Consider the following 27,504-nt stretch of genomic DNA (forward strand, 5'->3'; position numbering starts at 1 on the left):
TCATCCTAGTGAAATGTAAGTCTCTATTATTAACGGTGTTATATAAAGAGACTAATCATTTTGTGATTCGGTCTTATACAAACTCTTTGTATAGGATACTCCCGTTCACATGTCTCTACATGAGTGATCAGGATCAGATCATTTATAGCACTTTACAACACTTGTAACACCTACAAAGCGGGTCGTATCCGTAGTGTCACCAGGATAAGGTACTCAACCTTATCCATCTACTACAGACCGTTTAGGTTATTATTTAAACAAAATCCACTTGTATGTCTCTACATACTTATTTAAATTACATGAAATAACCTAGGATCTTAGTTTATTAGATTGAGTATATGCTTATAAAATAACACTTATTTTATTAACAACAATATGTTTATACAAAGTTTACAAACTATGAGATTACAAGAGATTTATGACACTAATCCCAACACAAAGTGATAATTAATTGAAGTAAAAGACGAACTAAAACTCCAAATCTCTTCAATGAAATGAAGAACCTCCAAAAACGAATCACCCATGTGATTAATCATATCGATTATCAACTCGCAATCATGAAAAATAGTGCAATTACCCACCTCATTCTAGCAAGCTAACTTTAGTCTCCCCACTGTCGCATGCGCTTTAGCACAAAAAGAAAATAAGCAACTTGAAAGGAACTCATACCCAATCACTTGACCTTGAAAGAACCAACAAGAAATACCAAGCCAATTCCTGTAATGTCAACCCCCTCTCAATGAGAGGCATCCATATAGAGAACTAAGGTACCAGATCGACCAAAAAAACTCAAGAAAGACACGCCCTAACCGTCCTTCAACACCCAACCTCTATTAACCAATTGCTGAAAATCCATGTCCCTCCAGGTAGGAATAAGATCTTTCAAGATCCTCCTTGTCCTATATCACCCAAAGAGGGCATGCTCAGTGAACATTTCAGCCGACTTATACATTGGACAAAGAGGGGGAACATCAATATAATGTCACCAAAGATTAAGACGAGTCAGAAGGAAATTATGAAAAGCCCTCCAGATGAAATGCATGACCTTGGCCAGAACCTTTAAACTCCACAAATTCTTCCACCAACTGGACCTGCCGCACATATTCAACGAAGATCTAGAATCAATATACTGGAGAGCAACCACATACTGCTCTTAAACAAATATCCAACCCCAATGATCAAATGCCACCTATCTCACCACTCTAACCTTCATAAAGGAATGTTCAAAATCACATCCCAATCAACTGGGCTAAAAATAAATTATTGACAATAGCCTCATCCCACTTACAATCATGATCAATCAAAGAAGAAACAACCATCTCCAATCTCCCAAAATTCGACGTAACAGCTCGAAATGAAAGTGGATAAGGATTCCAAAGATCATAAAAAACCCATATCGAAACCTCATTCCCAATATCTTTCCTATAGACCATTTTCAGGAAACTCAGCCCCTAAACAAATCCCTTCCAGAAATAGGAGATGTTAGATCTTAACCATCGACTTTCTGCTTTTCATGGGTGTGTTGGTGAGGATCCACACAAACATCTCAAAGAGTTCCACATTGTGTGTGATGGGATGTGGCCCCATGGTGTGATTGAGGAGCAATTGAACTTGAGAGCCTTCCCGATGCAAAGGATTAGCTCTACTATCTACCTTCTGGGAGTGACACCACCTGGATGGATCTGAAGAAGAAGTTCCTAGAAAAATTCTTCCCAACCTCCCCTGCAGCCAGAATCAAGAAAGAAATTTACAGTATTTTGCAAGATCTAGGGGAGTCCTTATACAAGTATTGGGAAAGGTTTAAGCGCTTCTACGCTGGCTTCCCCAACCATCAGATTTCATATCACCTCCTCATCCACTACTTCTATGAGGGTATGCTTCAACAGGATAAAAATAACATCTATACAACAACTGGTGGCATATTGGTGAATAAGACCCCCACTGAGGCCAAAGAGTTGATTTCCACCATAGTTGAGAACAATCAACAGTTCATTACTAGGGACCACATCACTCAGCCAACCACATCTACAATAGGTAAATTATCTTAAAGTTGAACTCGTTGAACTTTTTGCTCTTATGAAATAGGTTTTCTTTGCTAATGAGCTTGTTGTTGAGGTGAACTAACGGGGAATCAGCAAGGTGGCGGGTTGTACAATAACACCCATTGGAGAAATAAGAGATACTAAGGCCCAATCAAATTAGTATGCCTTTGGAGAACATGGTGAAGAGCCTAGCTGAATCCATCATGGAAATCCAAAAGAACTAGGAGCTATTCCAGCAGACCACTTCCAGTCACATCCAGAGTATGACTACTCAGATATCCCAACTAACCAATGCGACCAGTCGACTAGACACTCAGTATGGGAAGCTTCCTTTCCAACCTATGTCCAATGTGTGTAATGTTAGTGTCATCTCTACCGTTAGATGCATTAAGACCTTCCATATGCCTAATTTAGAGCCAGTGATTGAGTCAGTTGAAGTTGTAAATGCTTAGGATACCGAGGAATAGAATAACCTACCCACCTAGAAGACGTGGGTATGTTTTGATCCACTTCTTAATTTGAATTGTTACATACATGTTGTGATAGGATGAAGAATCATGCAACGGAAGCAATCAGAATCAATAAGTATTCTAATTACTTTTAATTTGATTTCTAAAAGCATGCAAAACCATATTTTCTAGAAGATGGTTTCAAGAACATCATACCTTTGTTGAATCCTACCAAATCCAAGATGCTCCTCTCGAATTCTCAGCTTCGACACCTTAGTGAACTACCAATAGATCTTCTCTACTATTCTCAACCTTTAATTTGAGTGGTGGAACTCAAAATGAAATGAATTTGTGAAGGGGACTTGTGAGGGTTTGAGAGAGGAAAAAAATTATGCAGCAAATTCTCAATTTTTAACAAAAGACGTTGAAATTCGAATCAAAATTGAGGTGTTTTTATCCACCACATACATGCAATCCCTCAGATCACATGCTGAAAGACACATCAATTTTAATTTTGAAGTGGTCTAGGTGTTGCATTAAGAAGACAACATTTCAAGATTTCCAAAAATTGGAAATCTCCACTAAGAAATTAATTTTAATTTTAATTAATTCAAAATTAATTAAATTCATAAATTCAAAAAACCAATTTTTGAATTTTGAATGAAAATTTATTTTATTTTGATTAATTAAATAAAAATTTAATATCAAATATTAAATTAATTCAACACCTAATTTGTACATGAATCATAATCATGTAATTAATATTTAAATCAATATTTAAATATTAAAACTTTCAAATTTCATTTAATTTAGATAAATTAAATGTTAATTATATCAAATATAATTATACAAACCCTAATTTGAAATTGAACAATTCAAATTCAAACCCTAATTTACAATTCGAACACTTCAAATTGAAATCCTAAATTCAATTTGAACACTTCAAATTGAAATCATTTCAAATTCATTCAATTTACTAATCCAAGGTGTTCATGTTTTATGAGCTAGTAGAGGGACCTTATGGACCTACAGATCATGAGCTCCAACGATTTGAGATTAATTGGCCAAAACTCTTTAGACCGAATTAATCAATATTTGTTAATTACCGAATCGCATCACTATAGCTCAGTAGTTTCACTCTTCTCACTGTAGATATATTTGTGTCTATTTGATTTATCCATAATCAGTAAGTCGACCCTTCACAGGTTGTTCGTAATAATGGTTGAGTGAAAATGTTATTTTACCCCCGAAATTACATTTTGCTTCTTAAGTTTCACTGATTCTCTAATGAACAATTGGTTCGTGATCCAATCACTAAACCAGATCCCTCTCAAGATAATGAAAGAGTGGGGGCCCCTTGTTCAAGACTTGGATTCAGTACTTAAGAGAACAACCTTCCTTCTATCCCTAAATCGGGTAGGCATGAATCTCATCTTGCATCCTATGTCCTCAGCTATCTACCCGATCCTACCCCTGAAATGGGAGGCTTATTGAGTCGGCACTGTTGAGCCAACCCTCACCCATGCAAATATAAGGATAATCTCAAATAAACAGAAGTTCATAGTTAACTCAAGATTAAGATCGAGTTACCTAGGTTATCTAAGCGAAATAATCAGTCTTAAACAGTAAATAATGTTATAAAGTAAGAGTGACTTATTTATTGGTCCGATCTTATGCAAACTCATTGCATAGGACACCTTCATTTCTCATGTCAATATATGAACGAATCAGGATCACTTCGTTTGTAGCACCTTACAACAAATTATAACAACTACGGAGTGGGCTGCATCCAATAGTGTTATCAGAATAAGGCACCCAATCTTATTCATATACTATAGACTGTTTTGGCTATTTACTCGAACTCGATCTATCTTTATATCTCCACATAAAGTTCAAGTATTCATATAATAACCATGGATCTTAGTTTATTGGATTTAGTTTTTACAACTTTAAAAAATCCAATAACAACTTTATTGAAAAAATGTTGAATAACATCTTTATTGATAATAGAAAATGTTTACTTTACAAACTGCGAGTTTTAGGATATACAACCCAACATGTTGCTCCTTTCTCTAGTAGGTTTTATGTTGCTAAGGAAGGTGTGCACAAGAAAGAGGTGCATTCTGTTGAGTCTCCAGGTAACAAGAGCCTTACTAAAAAGGGCAAGAAGGTATAGGTTGAGGTTCCTTTAGAAAGAGAGAAACAAGAGGAAGAGGTCAAGCAGGAGGTAGTCCTTCCAGGTAATCTACCTATTAAGCAGGAAGACCCAGGTACATTTTCTGTGCCTTGTCAAATAGGTACTAGGAAATTTGAATATCCATGTTAAATCTACGGTCTGCAATTAATATTATGTTTGCTTCTATAAATGTTGATTCTCAGTCCCACGTTCTGCACCTTGCTAATATTTTGGTGTAGTTAATTGACCATTTTGTTGTTAGGCCAATTGGTATGGTAAAAGATATGCTTGTTAAAGTCAGTGGCCTTACTTTCCCTTTTGATTTTTATGCCATAAATATGAATGTTGATTCTGCTTCTTCTGAGTTATCCGCGTTGTTAGGTCGACCCTTCTTAAAGACTGCTAAAACTAATATTGATCTTGATATAGGATCCCTAATCCTTAGGCATGAAGATAAAATTGAAATTATTTTTTGTGATTGATTCTCCTTCTACTACTTATCCTATATTTTTCAGTTTTATTATTTTTTAGGATAGTGGCCAACCCCTTAAGTTAGGGATGGAAGATGGTAACTCGATGGTATTTGATGGATTTGGATGAGGAAGCCGAGTGGGGTCGAGCATAGCGACCTTAAATAATTGCGCTACCTGAAGGCAGCCAAGATTTACGTTTTTTTATTGCTTTCTTAGTTTAGGTTTCTTTTCTGGTTATTTTTATTTTTGCTGACTTAATTCTTCCTATGTTTTTTTATGTTTAGGTTTTTGGAAGAAGATGAAGAGAATTACTTTTTCAAGAGCCAGGCATCACACGCATCCATGTGCCAAAATCCAAGGAAGATTTCTATTTCCCTTTTATTTTGTCCCTTGCTTTTTATTCCTTATCACATTAGGGACAATGTTATATTTTAAGTTGGGGGTGAGGGATGTCCATGTTCTGGCTGGAGCCCTTGAGCATTTGAGCTCGGGCTATTTTGTTCGTGTGCTTGTATGCATGCTTGCTCATGTTGTGTGGTTCATTATTATGACTAGTCTATGACGCACTCCTTTGTATCTTGACTTGTATGATTTTTTTTTTTTTGAGATGATTAATCGTGGTTTTTAACCCTTTTAAAAAAATTTCTTACTTTTCATGCACACTTAAATTCATTGTTTGCCTACATTAGGTCTTGCATACTTAGAATTTTATTACTTAGCTTGTATTTTTGTTGTCACTCTGATAGACCCCACTAATTTTATAGTGCATGATAGGTTGTAATGTAATACTGAGGAGTAAAAGTAAAATATATGCCTGCTTTAAAATCTGCAGATAAAAAAAATGTTGTGTTGAAAAGAAAATATCGAAAAAAGTGAACTTGTAATGTTATGCATGACTACGGGTAAAAAGAACTGCTCTTACTGTGATTAATTAAGACACTCATGAGAAAAGAATAAGTATAGTTCCCTATAGTGATGTGTGAAAACTAATACCCGTAGGTAAAATAAATGTAAGTTTATGGTACCCTAGAGTTTAATTTCAAGCACCTCAGTTGACATATTACCGCATTGGTTTTTTTTTTTTTTTTGCACTTGATAGTTAGTGTTAAAGGATCTCTTACCGAAGATTTCCATGAGCGCGTTCGGATCGCTCCAATTTCACAGTGATCGAAATACAACAATATACATTTAATGTACAATTATGCAAACAAACAGTAATTATTGGCATGCTATGAACAAGATATACCATGGGAGAGAGTGTCATACCAGTTGAAGACAATCTCCAAACTTTGGAACTCAATGCAGTGGAAATCTCCACCCAATCGTCAACGTAGCAGCACTCACGACTGCAACGGAGACGACACCACCAGAAAAGAGCCCCGGGTATTCTTGGAGTGAGAACTCAAAGCGTGGTCTTTGGTGAATTTGGTAGAGGAATGAGGAAGACCAGATCGTGTAGGCGATAAGCAAGTGGGAGGGAAAAAGGCGCTATCGTATAGCAAAATACTTATCGTTTAGGAGAAGCTACACGATCGTGTAGATTTTACTGAACGATCATTTAGGAAAATGTATACGATCGTTTAGCTAACACGACACACTATACGATCGTTTAGGACTTAGTGTGCGATCGTTTAGGCACGAGATGGACGATTGTCTAGGCACAGAGCGACTATCATATAAGCTTTCAAAATACTTAAGTAATCGTTTTTGATTCACCAGCGCGTTCCTCTCCTTTTTTCGGACGACGATTCAAAATGAAAACTATTTTCATTTTAATTCATCGGTTACAATAATCGACGTTGCCCCACTAACCCACGTCCAAAAGTGATTTTTGGGTTAATAATCATATAATTAACCAACTAAAATATTAATAAATATAATCATATTATATTTTTAACCTATAGTTTGATATCACATATCTACTATAGTATTTTCTCCTCTACTTGATATAAATCATATTTATATCTAATTTTCTCCAAAATAATGTATCTCATACATGAACTTCCTCTTGTCAATTTGAACAATTCAAATTAACCCAAACACTAGTTTTCGACCTTATCCAAGCTACCCAGGGGACCTAATGGACCTGTGGCTCGAAGCTCCAACGGTTCGTGAATAGCTGATTAAACTCTTTAGCCATGAGATCCACCATCCGTTAATTGTCAAGCATTCCACTAAACACCAACAACTGAACTCTTCTTACCACAGATATATTTCTATGTCCATCGGATATAACCAATCATGAGTACGATGACCCTTCACAGATGCTCGTAAGTATAACTAGGTCAAATTATCGTTTTGCTCCTATAGTTACATCTCACTTCTTAAATACCACTGATTCCTCTAATGAACAATACAACATAGTCCAATTATGTGTGAACCCTCTCGGGCAAAGAGAAGGTGTGTGGCACCATCGTTTAAGCCCTGGAATCAGCCTTTAAGGAAGCTATCTATCTATTTACCCCTGCCTCGGGGAAGAAGTGAATTCCATCCTATGTAGCTGAGTTCCCAGCTCCTAAATCAAACGAATCCTCAAAATGGTAGGTTTGAATTGGCGACTTAGCCACTCGCATCCATACAAATCAAATGACCGCCCTCAATGGCAAGAGTTCCCAACTTACTCAGGATTGAGGTCATGTTACCTATGGTCATCCTAGTGAAGTGAAGTCTCTGTCATGAATGGTGCTATATAAAGAGACGTTAACACTTCGTGGTCAGGTCTTATATAAACTCTTTGTATAAGACACCCCTGCTCGCATGTCCCCAACGCGAATGATCAGGATCAGACCATCTGTGACAAGTCAGAAGTCTTGTGACGATTCCACAAAGCGAGCCGCATCCGTAGTGTTACCAGGATAAGGTTTCCCTCCTATATCCATATACTACAGACCATCTTGGTTATCACTCAAGACATGATCCACTTGTATGTCACCACATACATGCTTGAGTCACATACAAATAATCAAGGATTTTATGTTTATTGGTTTGTGGTAAAGCAAATAAAACAAGCAACTACGCAAAAATACAATATGTGAAGTAAATATCATATATTATACAACACAAACATTGGTACAAACTGTTTACAAACTATAGGACACGAGACTTTAGGGCATCAACCCCAACAAGCACATGAACAAGTATAGGGAAAACCAATTGAGAGCCAATTAATGCCATTTCGAGGTGCTAAAACTTAATTAGAAAGACTTTGAACTCACTCTTGCATGAATAAGTCTAAAATTAGTTTTAAATTGTACTTCATTAATTGATTATGAACTGATTTCATTTTTTAGTGCAAGTTGAATTCTAAGAGATTGTTAAGACTTGAGAAATGAACCATGCAATTTAAGTGAGCATATCTATTGTATAACTGTGTGCTTATTTCTACATTGCTCAAGGACGATCCAAAATTAAGTTGGGGGTGTTTGATAGCACTGAAAATGTGCTATCTTGCGCCACTTAATTTAGGATTGTTCTTGTATTTTACGTGTTTAATTGGTTATTTTATAGATTTCGAGCATATTGAGGGTAGAACAAGACGTTATTAGAGACGAAATGAAGCTAAAACAAACTTAATTGCATCAACCAGGAAAGAGAATCCCAAAATTACCATATTGTCGCTAAAGAGAGCATAGCGCTACGCTCAAAGACAAAATGTTTGATTTCGAGAAAGGCACACAACGCCATGATGCTCCAAAGTCACCGTGCATATAAAATTCCGTCAGCGCCATGGCACTATCCCCAACGTTGTGATGCGATTAAGATTTTTATAAATAGATCTTTTGCTCCCTAGGTAAAAAACACTCTAATATCTGCCGATTGGAACTCAAATTCTATTTTCTTCCCCTTTTTGCTCAGTAAATGTACCAAACCAATTTTCTATTGATCGACATGTCAATAATGGGTTAAAATAATCGTTTCTAGCTTGAGTTTAGGTTTTTTCTACCTATTTCGATGTATTTGTGATTTTTTGAACTATCTTATTGTAATTGTCGGATTTAGTTCTATTCTTGATTGATTATGATTATATTATTGAACAATTGAGAATTTTATAATTATCACTTTTGATTGACATTTGATACGTGACATATAATTTTGTGTTAATCATTTAGAAGCAATAGGTTAGGTTAGCTTGTGAATCAATTTGGATGAGCATTGTTCTAACCAACCTAGAATTGAATCATGGACATTTCATTAAGGTTGTTCCTGTTAGATGTTTAACCTGACTTTGCCCTAGGTCTTAATGCAGGTAGGCCAACTTAAATTTGCATGTTGTTCATCGATTTGAATTGGTTAATTAGTCAATTAGGTCGAATTAACTGGTCATTTCAATTAATTCAGTTAGGTATATACAATTACTTGACTCTAGTAATGAGAATTCTTTGACTAAATACATTGAATAGAAAAATTCCATAACAACCCAAGCTAGGCTTTCTCAAATTGAATTTCAATACTATATTTTATTTTATGCGTTTAAATTTATCTACAAAAAAACAATTTCAAAAACTCCTCTCATTGGTTACCATCGAGCTTTAAATCGTTTAATTGAGAAATTTTAGAACTTCTTGTGTTCGACCCAGTTTTGCCACTAAGATTAGCGGTTTGTGATGATGGGTATGGTTAAATTATTTAGAACGAATTTGGGCAACAAAATCCGTCATTCCACTAAAATTGAAGTTAAAATCAAGAAGAATAAAAAATAAAAGTTATTTCTTTTAAATAAAGGTTTTTTTTTGTATTCTTCTTGATTTTATCTTCGATTTTAGTCAAAATCTTATGTTTTCTAAACCTTATATGCATAATAATGACTAAGGTCTATTTTACAATAGTCGGGTCATTATAAAAAGTATATTTTCACAATAATATATTTATTCTAAGTCTGGTATATTAAAAAAATATTTTTAATCCCTAAAATTTCATGAAAGTAACAATTTAGTCCCTAAATTTTGATTTGTGACGATTTAGTCAATATACTTTGATTTGTAACGATTTAGTCCTTAAACTTTAGTATGTAACAATTTAATCCTTGCACTTTTAAATTTGTAACAACTTAGTTCCTAACCTAAATAAATTTAGGTTAGATATCATTTTTGGTCCCTGAACTATCTTGAAAGTAACAATTTAGTTCCTAAACTTTGGTTTGTAACGATTTAGTCCCTATATTTTTAATTTTGTAACGATTTGGTCCTTGAACTTTAATATGTAATAATATAGTCCTTGTACTTTCAAAATTGTAACGATTTATTCTCTTATGTAAAAAATTGCATCAAAATTAGAAGTCATTTTTTAATATTTTATGATGTAAACTTTATATTTTGCAAAAATATTGAGTCTTTAATTAGTTTAACAGTTTATTTATGCATGAAATCTTATTAAACTTTATTATTAATTTCTACAATAAGAACTAAATTATTACAAATTTTAAAGTATAGAGACTAATTGTTACATAGTAAAGTTAAATGACTAAAATATTACAAAATTTAAAACATAGAGACTAAATTGTTATAAACAAAGTTCAAGGATCAAATTGTTACTTCTACGAATATTTAGAAACTAAAAGTGATTTTTAACCATAAATTTATAAAATTAGATGCCAAGTTTTATTATTTTATGATGTAGGCTTTGTATTTTATAAAAAATATTGAGTCTCTAATTAGTTTATCTTTTATTTATGAAAGAATTCTCATTAAATCTTAACATTAATTTCTACACTAGGAACTAAATTGCTACATATTTTAAATTATCAGAACTAAATTATCACAAGCAAAAATTTAGATATTAAATTATTACTTTTATGAAAGCTTAGGGACGAGAAGTGATTTTTAATTTTCTTTTTCAAAATTTTCACTAATAATTCCAAAACAGTTTAAAATAAAATCCACGATTTCAATGTTCATTGAATCCAATGAAACGAAAGGCAATAAGACAAATCTGAATTGCATTGACAAATAAGCCCTTTAAAATCAAATTATAATAAAGGTAAGAGTTTATGAATGAGAATGAAATTCAAATCCAAGGAAAAGAAACCACTTTATGTCAAAATTCATTGAAATCTACACCATATTTTAGAATTTAACTTTCTGTACAATTTTCATTATTAGTTAATTGAGCTGAATATTCTTTTCTTAAAGAATTAATTCCAAATCGATTGAATATTCTTATTCTCTACACCACCATATTTATTTTAAAATTAGATAGAAAGTAAGATTATAAATGTAAATGATGAAGACATCATTGCTTTAATATTCTATTCCCACTTTTAGAAAGAAAAGTCTTCCTTTTTTTGAAAGGTATATATAATATTTTATATATAACTATTCAAAAGGGAAAAAAAATCCAACCTAAAAAGAAATGCTAAAATATCACGCAAGAATATCATGCTTGATATTTTAGATAATTTTTTATAAATATAGACAATTATATAACTTCGGAAAAGAGTTCATTCAAATTTATTAAAATAATTTATGTATCGTTACATTACTATTTTATTGTTCTATTTACATCTAAACCAACCACATTTCTTAAAAAAAAAACTCTAAACCAACGACTTAACTTTCTTTTGAAGCAATATTAGATATGTTAAAAATCTATCAGGTTTAAAACTCAATTTTTCTAAAAAAAACCTAAAAATTCTCATTCATTTTGATTTTCGTATTTTTAAAAAGTTTATTTTAGTCATTCTATTTTTAACTTTTATTTTTTGTCCTTAAATGAATTTTAAAAAGATCCCTAAATATCTACAGATTTAAAATTTTCATTTTATAATAATTGTGTGGACGAAATATCGAATTTTTAGTCTTAGATAACAAAAAAAATCCATGTCAATTTTAATGTGACATGTTCATTTGTTTAAATATATTAATAAAATAATAATTTAAACTCACCAAAGTTTGACAGATTTTTCTAGAAAAAAAAACAATATATATATATATATATATATTAAAGAACATGGACCATTTATCGGGAAAAGCAAAATTTTATTTAAAAAACCACAAAATATTATAAATAATCAATAGTAATCTCAGAATTCAGAAAAGGGTGGGCCCACATCCGATTCAGTGCCACGGTGGAATCGTAATTCTTGCCAAGTTCTTCACAGCACCGCCGTACGGCAGAGCCACCACCCGACCGCACTATCATTTATTACTTTTTTTTTTTCGGAATAATATTATTATGTTAAATTACAACTTTACCATTTTTAAATTTCAACTTTAAAATTCTGTTTAATTTTGATTGATATTAAGCTGTTTTGAATTGCTTTTAACTTTTAAAATAATGACTTATAGTTGTACTTTTAAAAAAAATCAGTTGCGAAAAAAAATACAATAGTATTTGGTAAATTTTAATTTTAACTTAAAAAATAGATTAGAATGTTTGGTAAATAAATATAAAAATATCTTATTTTAGATAGAATAATTAAAATAAACTTATAATCAATTTTTTTTAAATAATTATTTAGTATGATAAATTTTGTTCGTTATAAATTAATTTTTAAATATTAAAAAAAATATCTTATAGATAAATATATAAAATAAATCTTCTTTTAAAGGTATAAAATTGAAAACTAAATATTAATTAAAAATTATATTTAGGAGAATTCAAAAGCTAGAATGAGATTGCTTTTAAAGTTAATTTATTTTAAAAAAGTTATTTTAACATATTTAATTTAAACCAGACCAAACGTAGCATAAATCTTTTAGTTAGGAATGCTAAATATGCCAATAAGATTAGGTTTTTATTCAATCCATTTGTGAGTTACATCAAGATGGTTCAATCATTAGTTTTTGTCTATTCAATCGTCAGATAACTTTGTTGCTCATGTGTTAACTTTTCATGCTCTATCAATTTAGTTTTGTGGAGATCCGGATTGAAGACCACCGTATGGATGGATTCTCTCTCCTTTTTTTATTTGTATTCAATTTAAGCTTTTTGTTATACTTAAAAAGGTTTTTAGACTTTAGAAAATGCATAATAGATTCTTAAAATTGCCTAAAAAATCCTAAACTTTGAAATTTTATACCTTTAGATTTCAACAATTTTAAATTTTATGTCTAAAGATTTTTAACCTATCTAACACATTTATATTTTTTAAACTCACGTATCTACCAAGCATAAAATCTTAGATTTTATTAGATATAGAATCTAGTTTTATATTTCATAGGTCAATTGTTAATATTTTTTCTTTAAAAAATTGAACATATTAAAAATTTAGAGAAATATCAAGATCGTCATCACAAAGGGCAATTGCCAATCTATAATTTTTTAGATTGATCTTGTGAAGGTATCATATATTTGCAAAGGAGTTAGGTATTTGAACTATCATATCTTAAAAAGATGAGTGTGAGATCTAGAAGTGTTAAATAATTATTTATAAGAAAATTTATAACCGTAAAACAAGACAAATAGAGGTAGTTATGGAAAGAGATTAATATCTTGTAACTTAGTACAAAATAAATATAGTTTATTGTAATTGACAATGTTAAAAGATCCTAGAAGTATTTTATATGTGGATATCTAATTATGTGACATGTGCTAATTGATGCTTCATCTATCAACCTTTTTCATAAAAAATATGTAAATTTTGTCTAAATGAGTAGATTTAATAAGTTCATAAAAATGGAAAACAGAGTGAATAAAGAAAACTTCTTCCGAATAGAATTTTGAATCATGAACCACGATTATTGATAGCATCATAGTTAGGATTTGTAGCTCAATTAACATAGATTCGATTCTCTCACCTCACACATTATAAAAAAAATATATAGAATTTTGTAATTCAATATTTTTTTAGTTCAACGAGTAGAGTGAGAAGTTTGAACTCTAACTTGTGTTTTTTGAAAATCAAGTTTATAAACACTACTCCCACTTATTGATTGTTTTAGCTTTGTTATTATCATTGACGTTTATATATTGAGTTAAATTCTAAAATGAATGTTGTTTTTTTACTAGATCTTGCACAAATCCATTGAAGTGAAGAAACCATAAAGCAAGTTGAAGAAATTGCCAAGCAAATTATTTATGTGTATTTTTTGCTAAAATAGTGCCAACACTTTTTTTAGCAATATTTATTGCATTTAGTTTCTTTGTAAATAACTTAACAAAAATTTGGTTACTAATTTTCTTGTATATAGTTTTTTTTTTTGTATAAACGTCCAACCTTATTGTTATAAAATGAAGTTCGTATTTATGTTAGTATATATTGTGTCGAAATTGGAGGAAATATAGGTGTAATGACATGTATGAAACAAGTATTATCCATTTTATAAGTATTTATTTGACGTTTCACAAATGTCATGAGATGTATGTACGTGACATTGAAATAATATCATCATTTGAACATCAATGATTATAATAAGTATCAATGTATGTAATTCAAACATTATTGAATGTGACATTATTAACGTTTTTGTAACGAAATTTATATGTCAATGTGAAGGTTTAATTGACATAAAATATCAACTTTTTGGTCATTTATTGACAATGATAAATTGTCATAGAAAATTTTAACATGGTAGCTAATAAATGTAAAAAAAAAAAAAAAATTCTTATTGTTATAATTGTACAAAAGTCATGAAACAACTAATAATGACAAAATTTAGATGTGTCATCAATACACTTTCATAGATAGGAAATTTAAAGACCGAAAAAAGAGTAAAAAAATGTATTTATGACAATTCTTTGAATCATGATTTTTTTCCAGTAGTGTAATTTGAAAAACCAAACCAAAATTTTGAAACTAAGAAAAATATTTTTTCTTTTTGGCATAAAACTAAGAATTATAGCATTCAAGCACAAATTTAAATAAAAAAATAAAAAGCTGAAAGTTCCGTTTGATAATCATTTTAATTTTAAAATTTAAGTTTATAAATACTATTTCCACCCCTACAAATTTTGTTTTAATAGCCACTCTCAAGTCAAATTTTAAAAACAAAAAAAGAAGTAGTTTTTATTTTCAAATACTTGATTTTGCTTTAGAATTTGACTAAGAATTGAGAGCATGTTTGATAGAAGATTCATAAAATAAATTCCAATGGTTACTCACTCAATGTTAGATTAGTATAAACTATTATTAATTGATTTAATAACTTGTTTTAGATTAAAAATCTCATATAATTATTATTTTGTAATATTATATTATTTATTATATATTATATAATACACATTTTAATTTAATAAAAATAACTGGGTTATAACATAATATATTATATTTATTATTTTCTCTAAATATAATTATGTATTTTGCAAGTTCAAATTCAAAATCAGAATACTTCAAACATTAAAAAAATTCCTTTTTCAAAATTTTCATGATTTGAATCAGAATCCAAAAAGATATATTCGCTCAATCCAATAAATGGAAAAAATAGAATATGAATTATCGATATTGAATGTTACTTTTAACAAAAGTAAAAATTATAATTAAAAAATTATGAAAAATAACAAATAAACAAAAAAAGAAAAAGAAAAAGAAAAAATGAAATTGTTAACAAAGGGATCGAAATAATTTAATGCCTAAACTAATTGAAGTATAATGACCCGCACTCTCTAAAATGGAATCGGATACAAATTACAAGGTCTCCCTCTCCTTCGTCTCCGGCTCCACTATATATACTGCCAACCCACTCCTCTGAATCAGAAATTAAAAAAAAAAAAAAAGAAACCTTCATTTTTCTCTCACCTCCTCCTCTTTATTCGGCTCTCTTTCTTGTCTCAAAAATTTTCAGGCTCGACGTCGGCAGGTTTGTTCGGAGCAAACTGCATTTGATTTCCTTTGCATCACTTTGACTGAATCTCAAAATCTCAATTTTTTGTTTCTTTGATCACAACAGTAATAAACAATATATGTATATTTAAAAAAGATTTGCATTTGCTCGCTGATCGCCGCGGGATTTCGATTGGATCTGCACTGTAATCGTACTACCATGTGAGACAACTTTGAAGCTTCTTTGCTTGTTTGTTTTCTTTCTTTTTTTTTTTTTTTTTTTTTTTTTTTTTTTTTTAAAAAAAATCATGTAGCTTTGTTTATGATTTCGATTCGTTCATATTATTTTGCGGATTGTCGGATGGAGCTGGGTTAATACGGATTACTGTTAGATGTGTGCCGTATTCGAACTCGGTTTTCTGATTGGTTAATTCTGTTGATTTCAGTGTGTACGAATCTGAATCTGCGTTTTTGGTGTGTTTGTTGAAATGCTGTACTGTGGTTCTGTGGTTCTGTGTTGGTTAGGACTGTCGTTCTGCTGCCGTACGGATGAGATGTATGATTCTGGTTGGACTACGTCGATTATGTGAATGAGATGTTGTTAGTGTAAAGTGTTGTCCTTGGTTAGACTTCATACAAAATCATATGGTAGAGAGTTGAGCAGTTTGTTGGGTTGCAGGGGACTCTAAATCTACTCAGGCAGTTAAAACTAAATCATCTGTGATCAAATTTAACGGTTCTTTTTGGAAAAGTGGTAATAAGGGAAACCTGGTTAATGCGGATGGTATGCATACGGAATTTAAGCGCTTCAATTACTATGATGACAAAATGGGGTTAACATAATTGTTGTGGTGTTTAGATCTTTTGAGGCCATTTATGCTAAGTTGGGTTTGTTGTGTTTTTAGTCCTTAGACTAGTAGGTCTGTAGGTCTAGCAAGGAGAGTTATTGTATGTTTGTTCTTATTTTGTTGGGTGATTTATGAACGGCTTCATGCTATTGAATGTATGCTAAATGGTTTTCTTCCTTAAATAAGGAATACTTATTGCTAATTTCCTCTCTACTATAGTTAAGATTCTGGGCATGGGCTCTGCTTCAGCTGTTGATTTAATAGAGGCCTCCTCTGGCGTGCATTTTTCTGGACTTCTTATGGATAGAAAACAACAAAATGGACATACAAGGAGCTTGATGTCAGAAACTGAAAAATTTCATAAACAACCGTTTGTCATTGGCAAGTATTTTAATACGTTACATGCTTTATTTATTTATTTATTTTTGTTTTGGAGTAGATGAAAGATGCATGAAACTGACGTTTATTTAAGGAGAAGGTGACATTTGTCCTAAATTTTTTAGTAGGTAATTGTAATGATCTGCATCATTATGGTTTATAGAAGTGACGTTAGTCTAGACCTTTCTTGAAGCGACTTCAATCCTTTGATACTTTATTATAGCTAAAATTACATGATATATGATTCTCTTTTTTATTCTTCTTTTTTTCTCTTTTTTCTTTCATCCTTCCCCCTAGTTAACCGATTGAGAAAACTCAAAATGACATCGAAGGTCCAGCTGTAATAAATTATGTCATTTTTTTTATTTGTTTTTTATGTCGTTGGTGCGCATGGCAATCAGTTCCTTTTGATGAAGATTTTTTATTACCTATTTTATTATATTCTAGTTTAACATCATTTTATGACATTGTTTATGCACTTTATAACTTTGAGTTTTCCCAACCTACTCAAATTAATGGGTCTCTTTGATCTTCCATGTGTATGGCTCACAAGTCTTCTTTACCTTGAAGGGGTTGCTGGTGGTGCGGCCTCTGGAAAGACAACAGTTTGTGATATGATCATTCATCAACTTCATGACCAGCGAGTCGTTCTTGTAAACCAGGTAGCCTTCCTCGATGAAACTTTCGTTTACTAGTGATGAACATCAGAAGTATTGTGATAGATTATTTTCCTTTAACTTGAAAATTTGAGCCACTAAATAGGAGAATTCGAGAACATCAACTGCTTGGAGTCATTCTGAATCCTAACCACCCTCTATGTACATGGATTGCTCATTCATTTATCTTCAGAACTTAATCTACTCCTGCCCTTTTCCACTTGGCTCTATGGAGCATGAAGAACAATCACAAATGGGGATTTTCATCTAATGAGCTTCTGACACTGATATTGATATTATATGTTGGTCTCATAGGATTCTTTCTATCATAATTTAACTCCCGAGGAACTTACACAAGTACATGAATACAACTTTGACCATCCCGGTAAGTTTAATTTAATGTTTCAATTAATAATTTATATCTTAGAACAATTGAATAATTCCTTAGGTATATCACCGTTGAATAGTTCCAAATCTATCTTGATGGTAGTATTTCTCTTGATGGCATATTCCATCGGATGTTACTAATTTTTCATCTAAACATTTTGCATTTTCCATGTCTTCCTGTCATCTATTTTACTCGATTCATGTTACTGCCTTCTCTATACTACTACTATGTTTTTTCTGATTTCCTGTTCTGCTTTGCTAATGTCATGGCTTAATTTATATGGTTAAGAGTCTAATAGATTGAATTTATCCTTTTGGTATGTGATGATAGCCACTGGGTTGTGGTGGTAGCTGGTTATCCCGTCAACATTTTGGTATCATATAAAGATTGCAATTTTAGGCATAGGAATACATATTTATGAATCAATAAAAATTTGAACATTCTGGTTGCATGAGTATTACAGTTGCTATAGTTGAGAATCATATACTTTATGCAATATGTAGAGATGCTTTTAGGGTTTACCATTTGAAAAGCTTAAAATGTTAATGTTTTCCAAGTTGTACTCTTAATAATAGTCTGAGCCTCTGAGGACTATCTAATGGTCAGATTACAATTTATATATATTGCATGAGTTTGGCAAATACTTTGGCTATGTTCTGGGTTCGGGTGGGAAAAACTGATGGAATGCTCCTTTCTGATATAAAATTTCTTGTTATCAGATGCATTTGACACAGAGGAACTTTTAAGTTCAATGGATAAATTGAGGCATGGGGAGCCTGTAGATATTCCAAAATATGACTTCAAGAGTTACAAAAATAACGTGTTTCCACCAAGAAGGGTATGGCAATCTGACATCACTGCCATTCTTTTGCTGTGATTGAAATATTGTTTACGTTTGTGCTTTTCTGATTTCTAGATTTTTTTCCCCTCTCCCCATTCTTTGTGGAGCATATGAACTGGTCAGGCTGAAAACTCTTTCTTTTAGTTTCTGATTTGGCATTACTTTCGTGCAAATAGATTCTCAATGTGCCGTCATGTATCTTTAGAACCTAGGACATGCCTGTACAATGAATTTGATTCTGCTCTTCTACTCTGTTCGGGTTTTGATAACTTGATTGTGATCTGGGAGAGGTAAAGTACATGAAATTTTATAGTAAAGAGACCTATACCATAGGTAAAATTTATAAAATGATGAACAATTTATAGTAAAGGTCTTCTACTCTGTCTGAGTAGGGTTACCTTTAAAACATTGATAATTTTTATGTGCTTTATTTAATTATTGTTATTGAAAAGCAAAGCTGGTTTGAAGTATAATGGGTAGGTGTTTGATTTTATGGAAGACCTTCTAGTTCACCTTCAGTATATTATTTAGCCAATATCTTATAGTGACACTCGCAAATAAATCCTGCTATATTTCATGGCATCATGTATTTCCTTTTTATCTTTTTTTGTTCTAACAGACACATTACTGTCTAATTCTCATTTGCAGGTTAACCCTGCGGATGTTATTATTTTGGAAGGAATTCTTGTTTTCCATGACCCTCGCGTTCGAGAACTGATGAATATGAAGATATTTGTTGATACAGGTCTCTATGCTCCGTCCTTACTTTCGAATGTGCCGTTTCTATTTTTCTTAGAAATGGCTTTTTGCTTTTAGCTTCTGAGACTTTTTGATATGAAATCAGGTCATAGAGTTCCTTTGGCTTTGTCTCTACTTATGAATGGTGGTGTTGCTATTATTCTATGTATTAAATTTATTAGCTCTATAGAGTCTAGACTACTAGATTTGTAATGAAGTCCATCTATGAAGCATAGATACTTCATGTGAGGCAAAGAATCTGTATCAGACACGTATCGGATACCGATACTTCCCAGATACGTATCTGACACGCGATTTGACGTATCTATTTCTACGCATACTATTTTTTAAAGAAAAAAGATAAACAACTCATCTAGTCTTTCCCAATCTAAAACTAGGCAACCAATTTAAAAAACTCACTATTTGAGTCCAAAACTAAAAGGGGGGAAAAAAAATAACGGACTGAACCCTAGTCTAGAATCATCTAATCTCCAAATTCACATTTGAGTCTCCACAAAGTCCACAAAAATATAAACCATTTGGATATCTTCAACAATTCAATGAAGTTCTTCGTTTATCTTTATACTTCTCACTCTAATCTTTTTCTTGTTCTTCTTTGCAATATGAGTCACTTTTCTATTACATTTTATTAACTATTGTACTTCAACATCTTAGATGTTGCTTTTTTTGTATTGTATTTAAGTGTGTGTATTGTATTTTGTGCTATTGTTATTAACTTGATGCTAAATTTATCTATATCCTAGATTTTTCTAAAGAAAAATAAATGTATCTTCAAAGTATCAGTATCCTCATTTTCTAGAAATATATATATTAAAAAGATATATAAAAAAATGACGCATCTTTAGACGTTTCCGTATATTAGTTTTTTAGAAATTGACGAATCACCGTATCCGATCGTATCCGTATCATGTAGCCATATCTGTGTCTATGTTTCATAGAAGTCCATCTTTCTCTCTATATGTCTGTTCTTTTCCTTTGTGGGATATGTATTTGGGTGGAGATGGTGGCTGGGAGAAAAATATCTCCATTCTCATTAACATTGAGGCAATAAAGGGTTCACTTAGTTAATGGATTTAGTTTCAGAGAATGAGTAGAAAATATAATAATTTTTTTCATTGTTTTCTAATTCTATTTTCTTTTTTATAAATTATTGTGTTTATATTTCTTTAATTAAATGAATGTGATAAAGCAATAACTTAGAATAATATATAAATTATTTCTGAATATAATTTAAAATTTTAAAATATACAAATAGTTCTAACTAAATGCCCGAATGGAATTTGAGTTGTTGTTGTTTTATTTATTTATTTATTTTTTTTTTTTAAAGTTATAAATTCTGCAACCAACATAGTTTTCAAACTCTTCAGTTTCCTTTCAATGCAATATCCAAAATTTGGGGAAATGTCGAACCTACTAAGTTGAATAATTGCTTCACATTTTATACTTTTCAGTGCAGATGCTGATGTTCGTTTGGCGAGAAGGATAAGGCGTGATACTGTGGAGAAGGCTAGAGACATAGCTGCAGTACTTGATCAGGTCAGTAGTTTGTACCATCAAATATTCACTACAGTTTAGTACTATACCGAGTTATTTTTTATTCATAATTAGAGTGCTTCTTTCAGTAATAGTGGTTATTTTAGGGGACGTTTGGGAAAAGGACTATCTAAGACTATAATAACCACCTCTTGTTACAGTAAATACTATTTTGTGGTCCTCAATTAGCTACAGCCAACACTATTTCAAATTCCATTTGCTACAGCTTTTACTATTTTACATATCATTTTTTAATTATTTGCTATAGTATTTGCTATTTCCTTCTCAAACTAAAATAGTTTACACCTTAAACACATACTATTTTAACCCAAACTAAAATAATCTACATCCTAATCACAAACTATTATAACCCAACTATAATAATCTAGGATTATAATAACAAACCCCTTGCTGCAAATGCCCTCTTAATGTTTACTCACTAGATTTTTCTTCACATCCAAATAATAAATACATCGAAGTTAATCTACAATGTTGGATTGATCCCAGTTACCTGATTATTTCCACTCATTTGACTTTCACTGTAATGTGACTTTAGAAATGAATGTTTTTTTTTTGGTCTTTTAATAGATCATGCTTTGTTTTTCCTTGTCTTTTTTTTCTTTCTAAAATTTATTATTATTATTTTTATGTTTTATAATTTTTTCTTTAATAATAATGTTTTTGCTGTCCTGTTGATGCAGTATTCAAAATTTGTGAAGCCTGCTTTTGATGACTTCATACTTCCTACAAAGAAGTATGCTGATATCATCATTCCCAGAGGAGGTGATAATCATGTAGCCATTGATTTGATTGTACAACATATTCGCACAAAGCTTGGACAGCATGATCTTTGTAAAATATACCCTAATTTATATGTCATCCAGTCAACCTTTCAGGTATATAATCCTTCTGCTGTGTTTTGTGCTATTTAGAATGCTCAACGTAATTTAAATATATACTTTTTGCATTTCTTATTATTTTTTTGTTGGGTATTAACATCTTCCTTTTTTCTATCTTCCAGATAAGAGGTATGCATACATTAATACGAGATGCTAAAACTACAAAGCATGATTTTGTGTTTTATGCTGATCGATTGATTCGACTGGTAATTTCTGTGCCTGTAGAAACCTTTACTCTATCAGTGGTCAACTTTCCTTAAGGGCATTGTCCAAGAAGTTTCTGTTTGGTTTTTATTAGTTGTCATAACTTCCTGACCCTTGATTTAGGTTGTTGAGCATGGTCTGGGACATTTACCATTCACAGAAAAGCAGGTGACCTCTCCAACTGGTAAGCCAGTTAACATGTTCTATCTATGTATTTATATCATTAAGGCTTCTGGTATTAAACACCCATTTATCAATCAGTTGAAGGACGGGAATCTATATGCATTTAGTTACTGTTCTTTTTTTTTTTTTGCAATTTCTAAACTTTATGCCTTTTCTGTCAAATTTAAATGCATTTTGATTTTTTAATTTTTTTTTTTTAAATAATCATATCTGAAGGATTTGCGTTACTGCTCTCCGGCATCCATCCTTTTGTTACTTCCGACATTTCTTTGCAGTGAAAGAAAGAAAACGTTAATCTTTAAGCTTCATTCTTAATTTTTATTGCATGTTTTTCTTCTCTGCTTGAACGTCAGTATTTGAGTTGGGACCAACAAATTATACTTTTGTTAAAGGGATTTATCTCATCAGGTCATATAAATAACCAAGTCCTTACTTTACCCAGAAATCATAGTCGATTAAGGGTGTGTTTGGAATACATTTTCAAGTGTTTAATTTAAAAAATAAGTCATTTTGGAGTAATGAGTGTCTGGCAACCACTCAAAATAGCTTTTCAAGTGTATCTTAATCAGTTTTTTTTATCAAAAGTGTTTAAATAAAAAATGAGTTTTTTGAAAAACATATTTTTCTCAAGTCAATCCATGTGAGCCCTAAGCTGTGTGTAGATATCCCTTAGTTTGTAACTTTCTCATCAAGACATGCATCGAACTCAATGACGATGCAACATGCTTAGTAACTCAACTGTCTTCATAAGGGTCTGTTCTCTTTATGAGACTGCATCTTTTTTATTTATACATTCGTGGAATTGCTAAAATCTCAACTTTTTGGTGTGGACACAGGATCTGTATATAGTGGTGTTGATTTCTGCAAGAGGTTATGTGGTGTCTCTGTCATCAGGAGGTTAGACGTACATCCCAATTGTTTTTGCTGCTTACTTTTTCTTCTATTATTTTGTTACCAAGATGTTAGTTTCATTCCTTCAAATGGGTGTCTCAAATTTGTGTAGGTAATGTGTTTTTCTCTTGATCCTTATCAGTAACATTGTTGAGTATTTTAAACTGATTTCAGTGGTGAGAGTATGGAAAATGCTCTGCGGGCATGTTGTAAAGGGATAAAAATTGGAAAGATTCTCATTCATAGGGAGGGTGATAATGGTCAACAGGTATGCTCTTGCTATGGTGTCTCAGTTTGTTGCATTCCCAAGGAAGAATATAAGCATGCAATTCGCTCACATAAATTGACATGGTTTTTGTGTTGTATGCTTTGTGCAGTTAATTTATGAAAAACTACCCTCGGATATCTCCAACAGGCATGTATTACTATTGGATCCCATCCTAGGCACAGGTTAGCTGTTCTGTGATATTAGCTCATACTCTATACATTTTATAATTTATTCTTCCTGCCTCCGCTCACTCAAATTTCTGATTTTAAGCTTTAGCGAGGCTATTGAATATTGATTACTCTCATGAGATCAGTGACATGAACTAGGCTGATTGTGAGGACTAGGAGCAAAAATTGGAATTATTTCCTACGTAATAAATCACAGTTACTTATTCTGATAGTCTTGACCATTTTTCAGGAAACTCGGCAGTGCAAGCTATTTCTTTGCTCATAAGTAAGGGTGTTCCAGAGCCTAATATTATATTTCTCAATCTCATATCAGTAAGTTTAAAAGTGTTTTTAAAATTCTTTTCTACAGAAGAGCATGTTATTCTCTGTCTTCTTATTGAAATGTCACTTTCTTCCTCACTCTAGGCACCTCAAGGCTTACATGTGGTGTGTAAACGTTTCCCAAGAATAAAGATTGTGACATCTGAAATTGAGATCGGTCTGAATGGAGATTTTCGTGTGGTGCCTGGTATGGGTGAGTTTGGGGACCGGTATTTTGGAACCGACGATGAGGATCAAGTGAGGCCTCTCCACAGTAGTTGTTCTCTCAAGTAACTCCCACAAACACAAAAATCATAACCATTCGTGGGTTGTGGAGAGAGATGATCTCGCCTCAAAATAATGTGCTTATTATATGATGCGTTTCACGAGGTGTTTAGAAAGAAAATTTTGACTCATAAGTGCCTTATATGGAAACAAACGCCGCTTATTATTATTATTGATTATTTTTACTATTCTTATTCTTTGGCTGTGTAGTTGGCTTTGATATGTTATGCATGCCTTGCAATATATATATACCGTTGAGAGTTAGAGAGAGACATTTACTACAGAGACATTTTCATATAGAGATTGTATAAAGCTAAACTCTATCAGACGGGAACCTGAATATGGCTGATTTCTGTTTAGTTACTAATGTTATGCTCTAATCTTGGAATCTTTCTTTTAGCGAGAAACTACCAAATACTGGAGCAATGTGGTCGCTTATGAGAGAAATTATAACATATTTAGAATGATTATTACTTAGTAGAGGTATATAGATTTTGAATATCCATCTAATGGATATTAAGAATTTAGGAGTAGGTCCATTGTGGCGGCCAACTTCACTAATTTTTCTTAAGAGCACAAAGAAACAAACGGATGAGGGAAGAAGAATGGAGGAGACAAGGAGTATGGCTATGGAGAGAGGTAAAATCCAAAAAACAACTTTGTTTAGAAGTGCGTCTCTTGCAATCTCCAAGGAAGGAATAGATGAGGACCATTGGCTTTTTTTCTTTTTCCTGTGTTTGGAATGATACAAATAACAGGATTTTGAGTTGTGTTCAGGTACATTGAGGACATGGATAATTGAGGGGATGAGTTGCCACTTGCCACTTGGCTTGGAATGCCATCACTCATTCCTCTATCCAGCCTTGATAACCCCCCTTAGGCTAACTTTGTGACACGTGTCCATGCATGCATGGGCTCTGATTCTGCCAGAATATTCCATGACTAAGCTTATCTATATAGATTGGTCTTCTGCTTTTGCTCTTTCGCCCCTCACCTTCCCATCTCTCTCAGAATCACATCCTTCCCCCCCTCCCCAACTTCTAAACATGTCTGCCTTTGTTGGAAAGTATGCAGGTGCGCCCCTCTCTCACTCTCTCTAATGTACACACACATACACACGTGCAAATGTATATAATGAAGAAAGAACAGTTTGTTTTGTTATGTGTTCTGAAAAGTAATTCAAATTTCTTTTTGTACAGAGGAGCTGATTAAGAATGCCAAGTTCATTGCGACTCCAGGGAAGGGCATATTAGCAGCTGATGAGAGCACAGGCACAATTGGGAAGCGACTGGCAAGCATAAGCGTTGAAAATGTGGAGTCCAACCGCCAAGCCCTTCGTGAGCTTCTCTTTACCTCTCCCAATGCTCTCTCTTATCTCTCAGGTGTAATCCTCTTCGAAGAGACCCTTTACCAAACGACATCAGACGGGAAGCCGTTCGTGGAAGTGCTTCAAGAGAACAATGTCATTCCAGGCATCAAAGTAGACAAGGGAACTGTGGAGTTGGCTGGCACTAACGGCGAGACCACAACTCAAGGCTTCGACTCCCTTGGGGCTCGGTGCCAACAATTCTACAAGGCCGGTGCTCGCTTTGCCAAGTGGCGTGCTGTTCTCAAGATTGGCGCTACTGAGCCCTCTGAGTTGTCTATCCAACAGAACGCTCAGGGCTTGGCTCGCTATGCCATTATCTGTCAAGAGAATGGGTTGGTCCCTATTGTGGAGCCTGAAATCTTAACTGATGGCCCTCATGATATCAACAAATGTGCTGCTGCTACTGAGATTGTGCTGGCTGCGGTTTACAAGGCGCTAAGTGACCACCATGTGCTTCTTGAAGGGACCCTCCTCAAGCCCAACATGGTCACCCCTGGCTCCGGTAGCCCAAAGGTGTGATAATTCTTTACCTCTTGTTCATTTCCTTGGTTTAAACTCGCATGAAAAAGTTAGTTCATCTTCGAATTACGTTACTGTTGAAGTAATATAGAATTGCTTTCTAGAGATAAACCCAACTCCCGAGTATCAGATTAAAGATGATGTTATGTGATAATAATAGGTAGCTCCAGAGGTAGTTGCGGAGTACACGGTGGCTGCACTTCGCCGTACGGTCCCAGCTGCCGTCCCGGGGGTCGTCTTCCTGTCCGGAGGACAAAGTGAAGAAGAAGCCACACTGAACCTCAATGCCATTAACAAAGTGGAAGCGTTGAAGCCATGGACTCTTTCCTTTTCATTTGGACGAGCATTACAACAAAGTACGCTGAAGATATGGAGTGGGAAGAAAGAGAACGTTGGGAAAGCTCAAGCAGCGTTCTTGGAGAGGTGCAAGGCCAACTCCGAAGCCACTCTCGGCAAGTACGGCGGTGGCAGCGGCGGCGGGTTGGCCTTCGAGAGCCTGTACGTGGCTGGCTACAAATACTAAATTTACTTCAATTGTGTGGCTGAATGAACTGTATAATAATACTACTCGATCTTCTCTCTTCCTCAATGCACACATCTCAAGTTTGTGTATGATGTAACCAAAGGTCTCTGCATCTTGTCCGTGCTCTCCCTAAATTCATTTGAAAGGATGTGCTACTATTTTTGGTGTGGTGTTGTTTCCTATTCAAAGAAATGAGTTTTCAAGTTCATTTGATATCAAAATTCATCATAGTGGAGAAAGAAACTCTATGTTTTATGGGTTTTCAATAAAATATATCTAATGGGGTGTTGGGAGCTAATTCTATAAATATTATTTTAAAATCCTCTGTATGGGAAAAAGTTTAAGAATATAGTGGTTTTTGAAATTAATGACAAAAATAGGATAGATAGGAAAGAATTTTAAAAAATAAGTGGAAATGGAAAGTGACAAAAATATATTAGTTTCTGGGGAAGGACAATCGTGTATTCGGTACACTATTAACTTTTAATCAAGTCATCACTATGTTAGCATCGGTGGATTGGTAAAAGGCATCTACGGTCTACGATTTGTCTTTGTTTGTTTTTTTAAAAAAATTTTCAACTAACAAATTTTTTCATTACTAATTTAATTATATATTTAATGTGTAATGAAAACTTA

The 27,504-nt window shown here is 32.8% G+C and overlaps 2 protein-coding genes and 1 long non-coding RNA gene across 4 annotated transcripts; all 3 read left to right on the plus strand.

Annotated features, from left to right (window-relative positions):
- Positions 1 to 277: 277 nt before the first annotated feature.
- Positions 278 to 2,670, plus strand: LOC120086283 (uncharacterized). The gene is made up of 2 exons (XR_005484181.2): positions 278 to 2,034; positions 2,136 to 2,670. It is a non-coding gene; the product is annotated as an uncharacterized LOC120086283 (long non-coding RNA).
- A 12,983-nt stretch (positions 2,671 to 15,653) lies between these two features.
- On the plus strand, positions 15,654 to 24,653 carry LOC120085106 (uridine kinase-like protein 3). Of its 2 annotated transcripts, XM_090317867.1 has the most exons (16): positions 15,668 to 15,873; positions 15,964 to 16,058; positions 16,904 to 17,065; positions 17,633 to 17,724; positions 18,034 to 18,103; positions 18,826 to 18,944; positions 19,596 to 19,692; positions 21,163 to 21,242; positions 21,941 to 22,135; positions 22,261 to 22,344; positions 22,466 to 22,526; positions 23,362 to 23,422; positions 23,591 to 23,684; positions 23,794 to 23,866; positions 24,102 to 24,184; positions 24,278 to 24,653. In XM_090317867.1, exons 3-16 carry the CDS (start codon positions 16,918 to 16,920, stop codon positions 24,464 to 24,466), a joined length of 1,446 nt encoding a protein of 481 aa, XP_090173993.1. In that variant the 5' UTR covers positions 15,668 to 15,873; positions 15,964 to 16,058; positions 16,904 to 16,917; the 3' UTR covers positions 24,467 to 24,653. The 2 variants fall into 2 exon arrangements, with proteins under 2 accessions (XP_090173994.1, XP_090173993.1); XM_090317868.1 differs by lacking the exon at positions 15,964 to 16,058 and having other exon boundaries at positions 15,654 to 15,873.
- On the plus strand, positions 24,344 to 27,089 carry LOC120085107 (fructose-bisphosphate aldolase, cytoplasmic isozyme 1). Its single transcript, XM_039040967.2, has 3 exons — positions 24,344 to 25,531; positions 25,657 to 26,339; positions 26,506 to 27,089. The coding sequence occupies exons 1-3, from the start codon at positions 25,360 to 25,362 to the stop codon at positions 26,866 to 26,868; spliced, it is 1,218 nt and encodes a 405-aa protein (XP_038896895.1). The 5' UTR covers positions 24,344 to 25,359; the 3' UTR covers positions 26,869 to 27,089.
- The last annotated feature ends 415 nt before the right edge of the window (positions 27,090 to 27,504 follow it).

The sequence above is a fragment of the Benincasa hispida genome, chromosome 9 (assembly GCF_027475165.1).
Source record: "Benincasa hispida cultivar pf3 chromosome 9, pf3_genome.v1.1, whole genome shotgun sequence".
Taxonomy (NCBI): domain Eukaryota; kingdom Viridiplantae; phylum Streptophyta; class Magnoliopsida; order Cucurbitales; family Cucurbitaceae; genus Benincasa; species Benincasa hispida.

Excerpts from the sequence above, each read along its gene's own strand:
- LOC120085106 (XM_090317868.1), top strand. The coding sequence starts at position 16,918 with ATGGGCTCTGCTTCAGCTGTTGATTTAATAGAGGCCTCCTCTGGCGTG. Across the intron at positions 17,066-17,632 it reads TAAACAACCGTTTGTCATTG|GGGTTGCTGGTGGTGCGGCC; the intron begins GCAAGTATTTTA and ends TTTACCTTGAAG. Across the intron at positions 22,527-23,361 it reads GCAGGTGACCTCTCCAACTG|GATCTGTATATAGTGGTGTT; the intron begins GTAAGCCAGTTA and ends GTGTGGACACAG.
- LOC120085107 (XM_039040967.2), top strand. The coding sequence starts at position 25,360 with ATGCATGCATGGGCTCTGATTCTGCCAGAATATTCCATGACTAAGCTT. Across the intron at positions 25,532-25,656 it reads CTTTGTTGGAAAGTATGCAG|AGGAGCTGATTAAGAATGCC; the intron begins GTGCGCCCCTCT and ends CTTTTTGTACAG. Across the intron at positions 26,340-26,505 it reads CTGGCTCCGGTAGCCCAAAG|GTAGCTCCAGAGGTAGTTGC; the intron begins GTGTGATAATTC and ends TGATAATAATAG.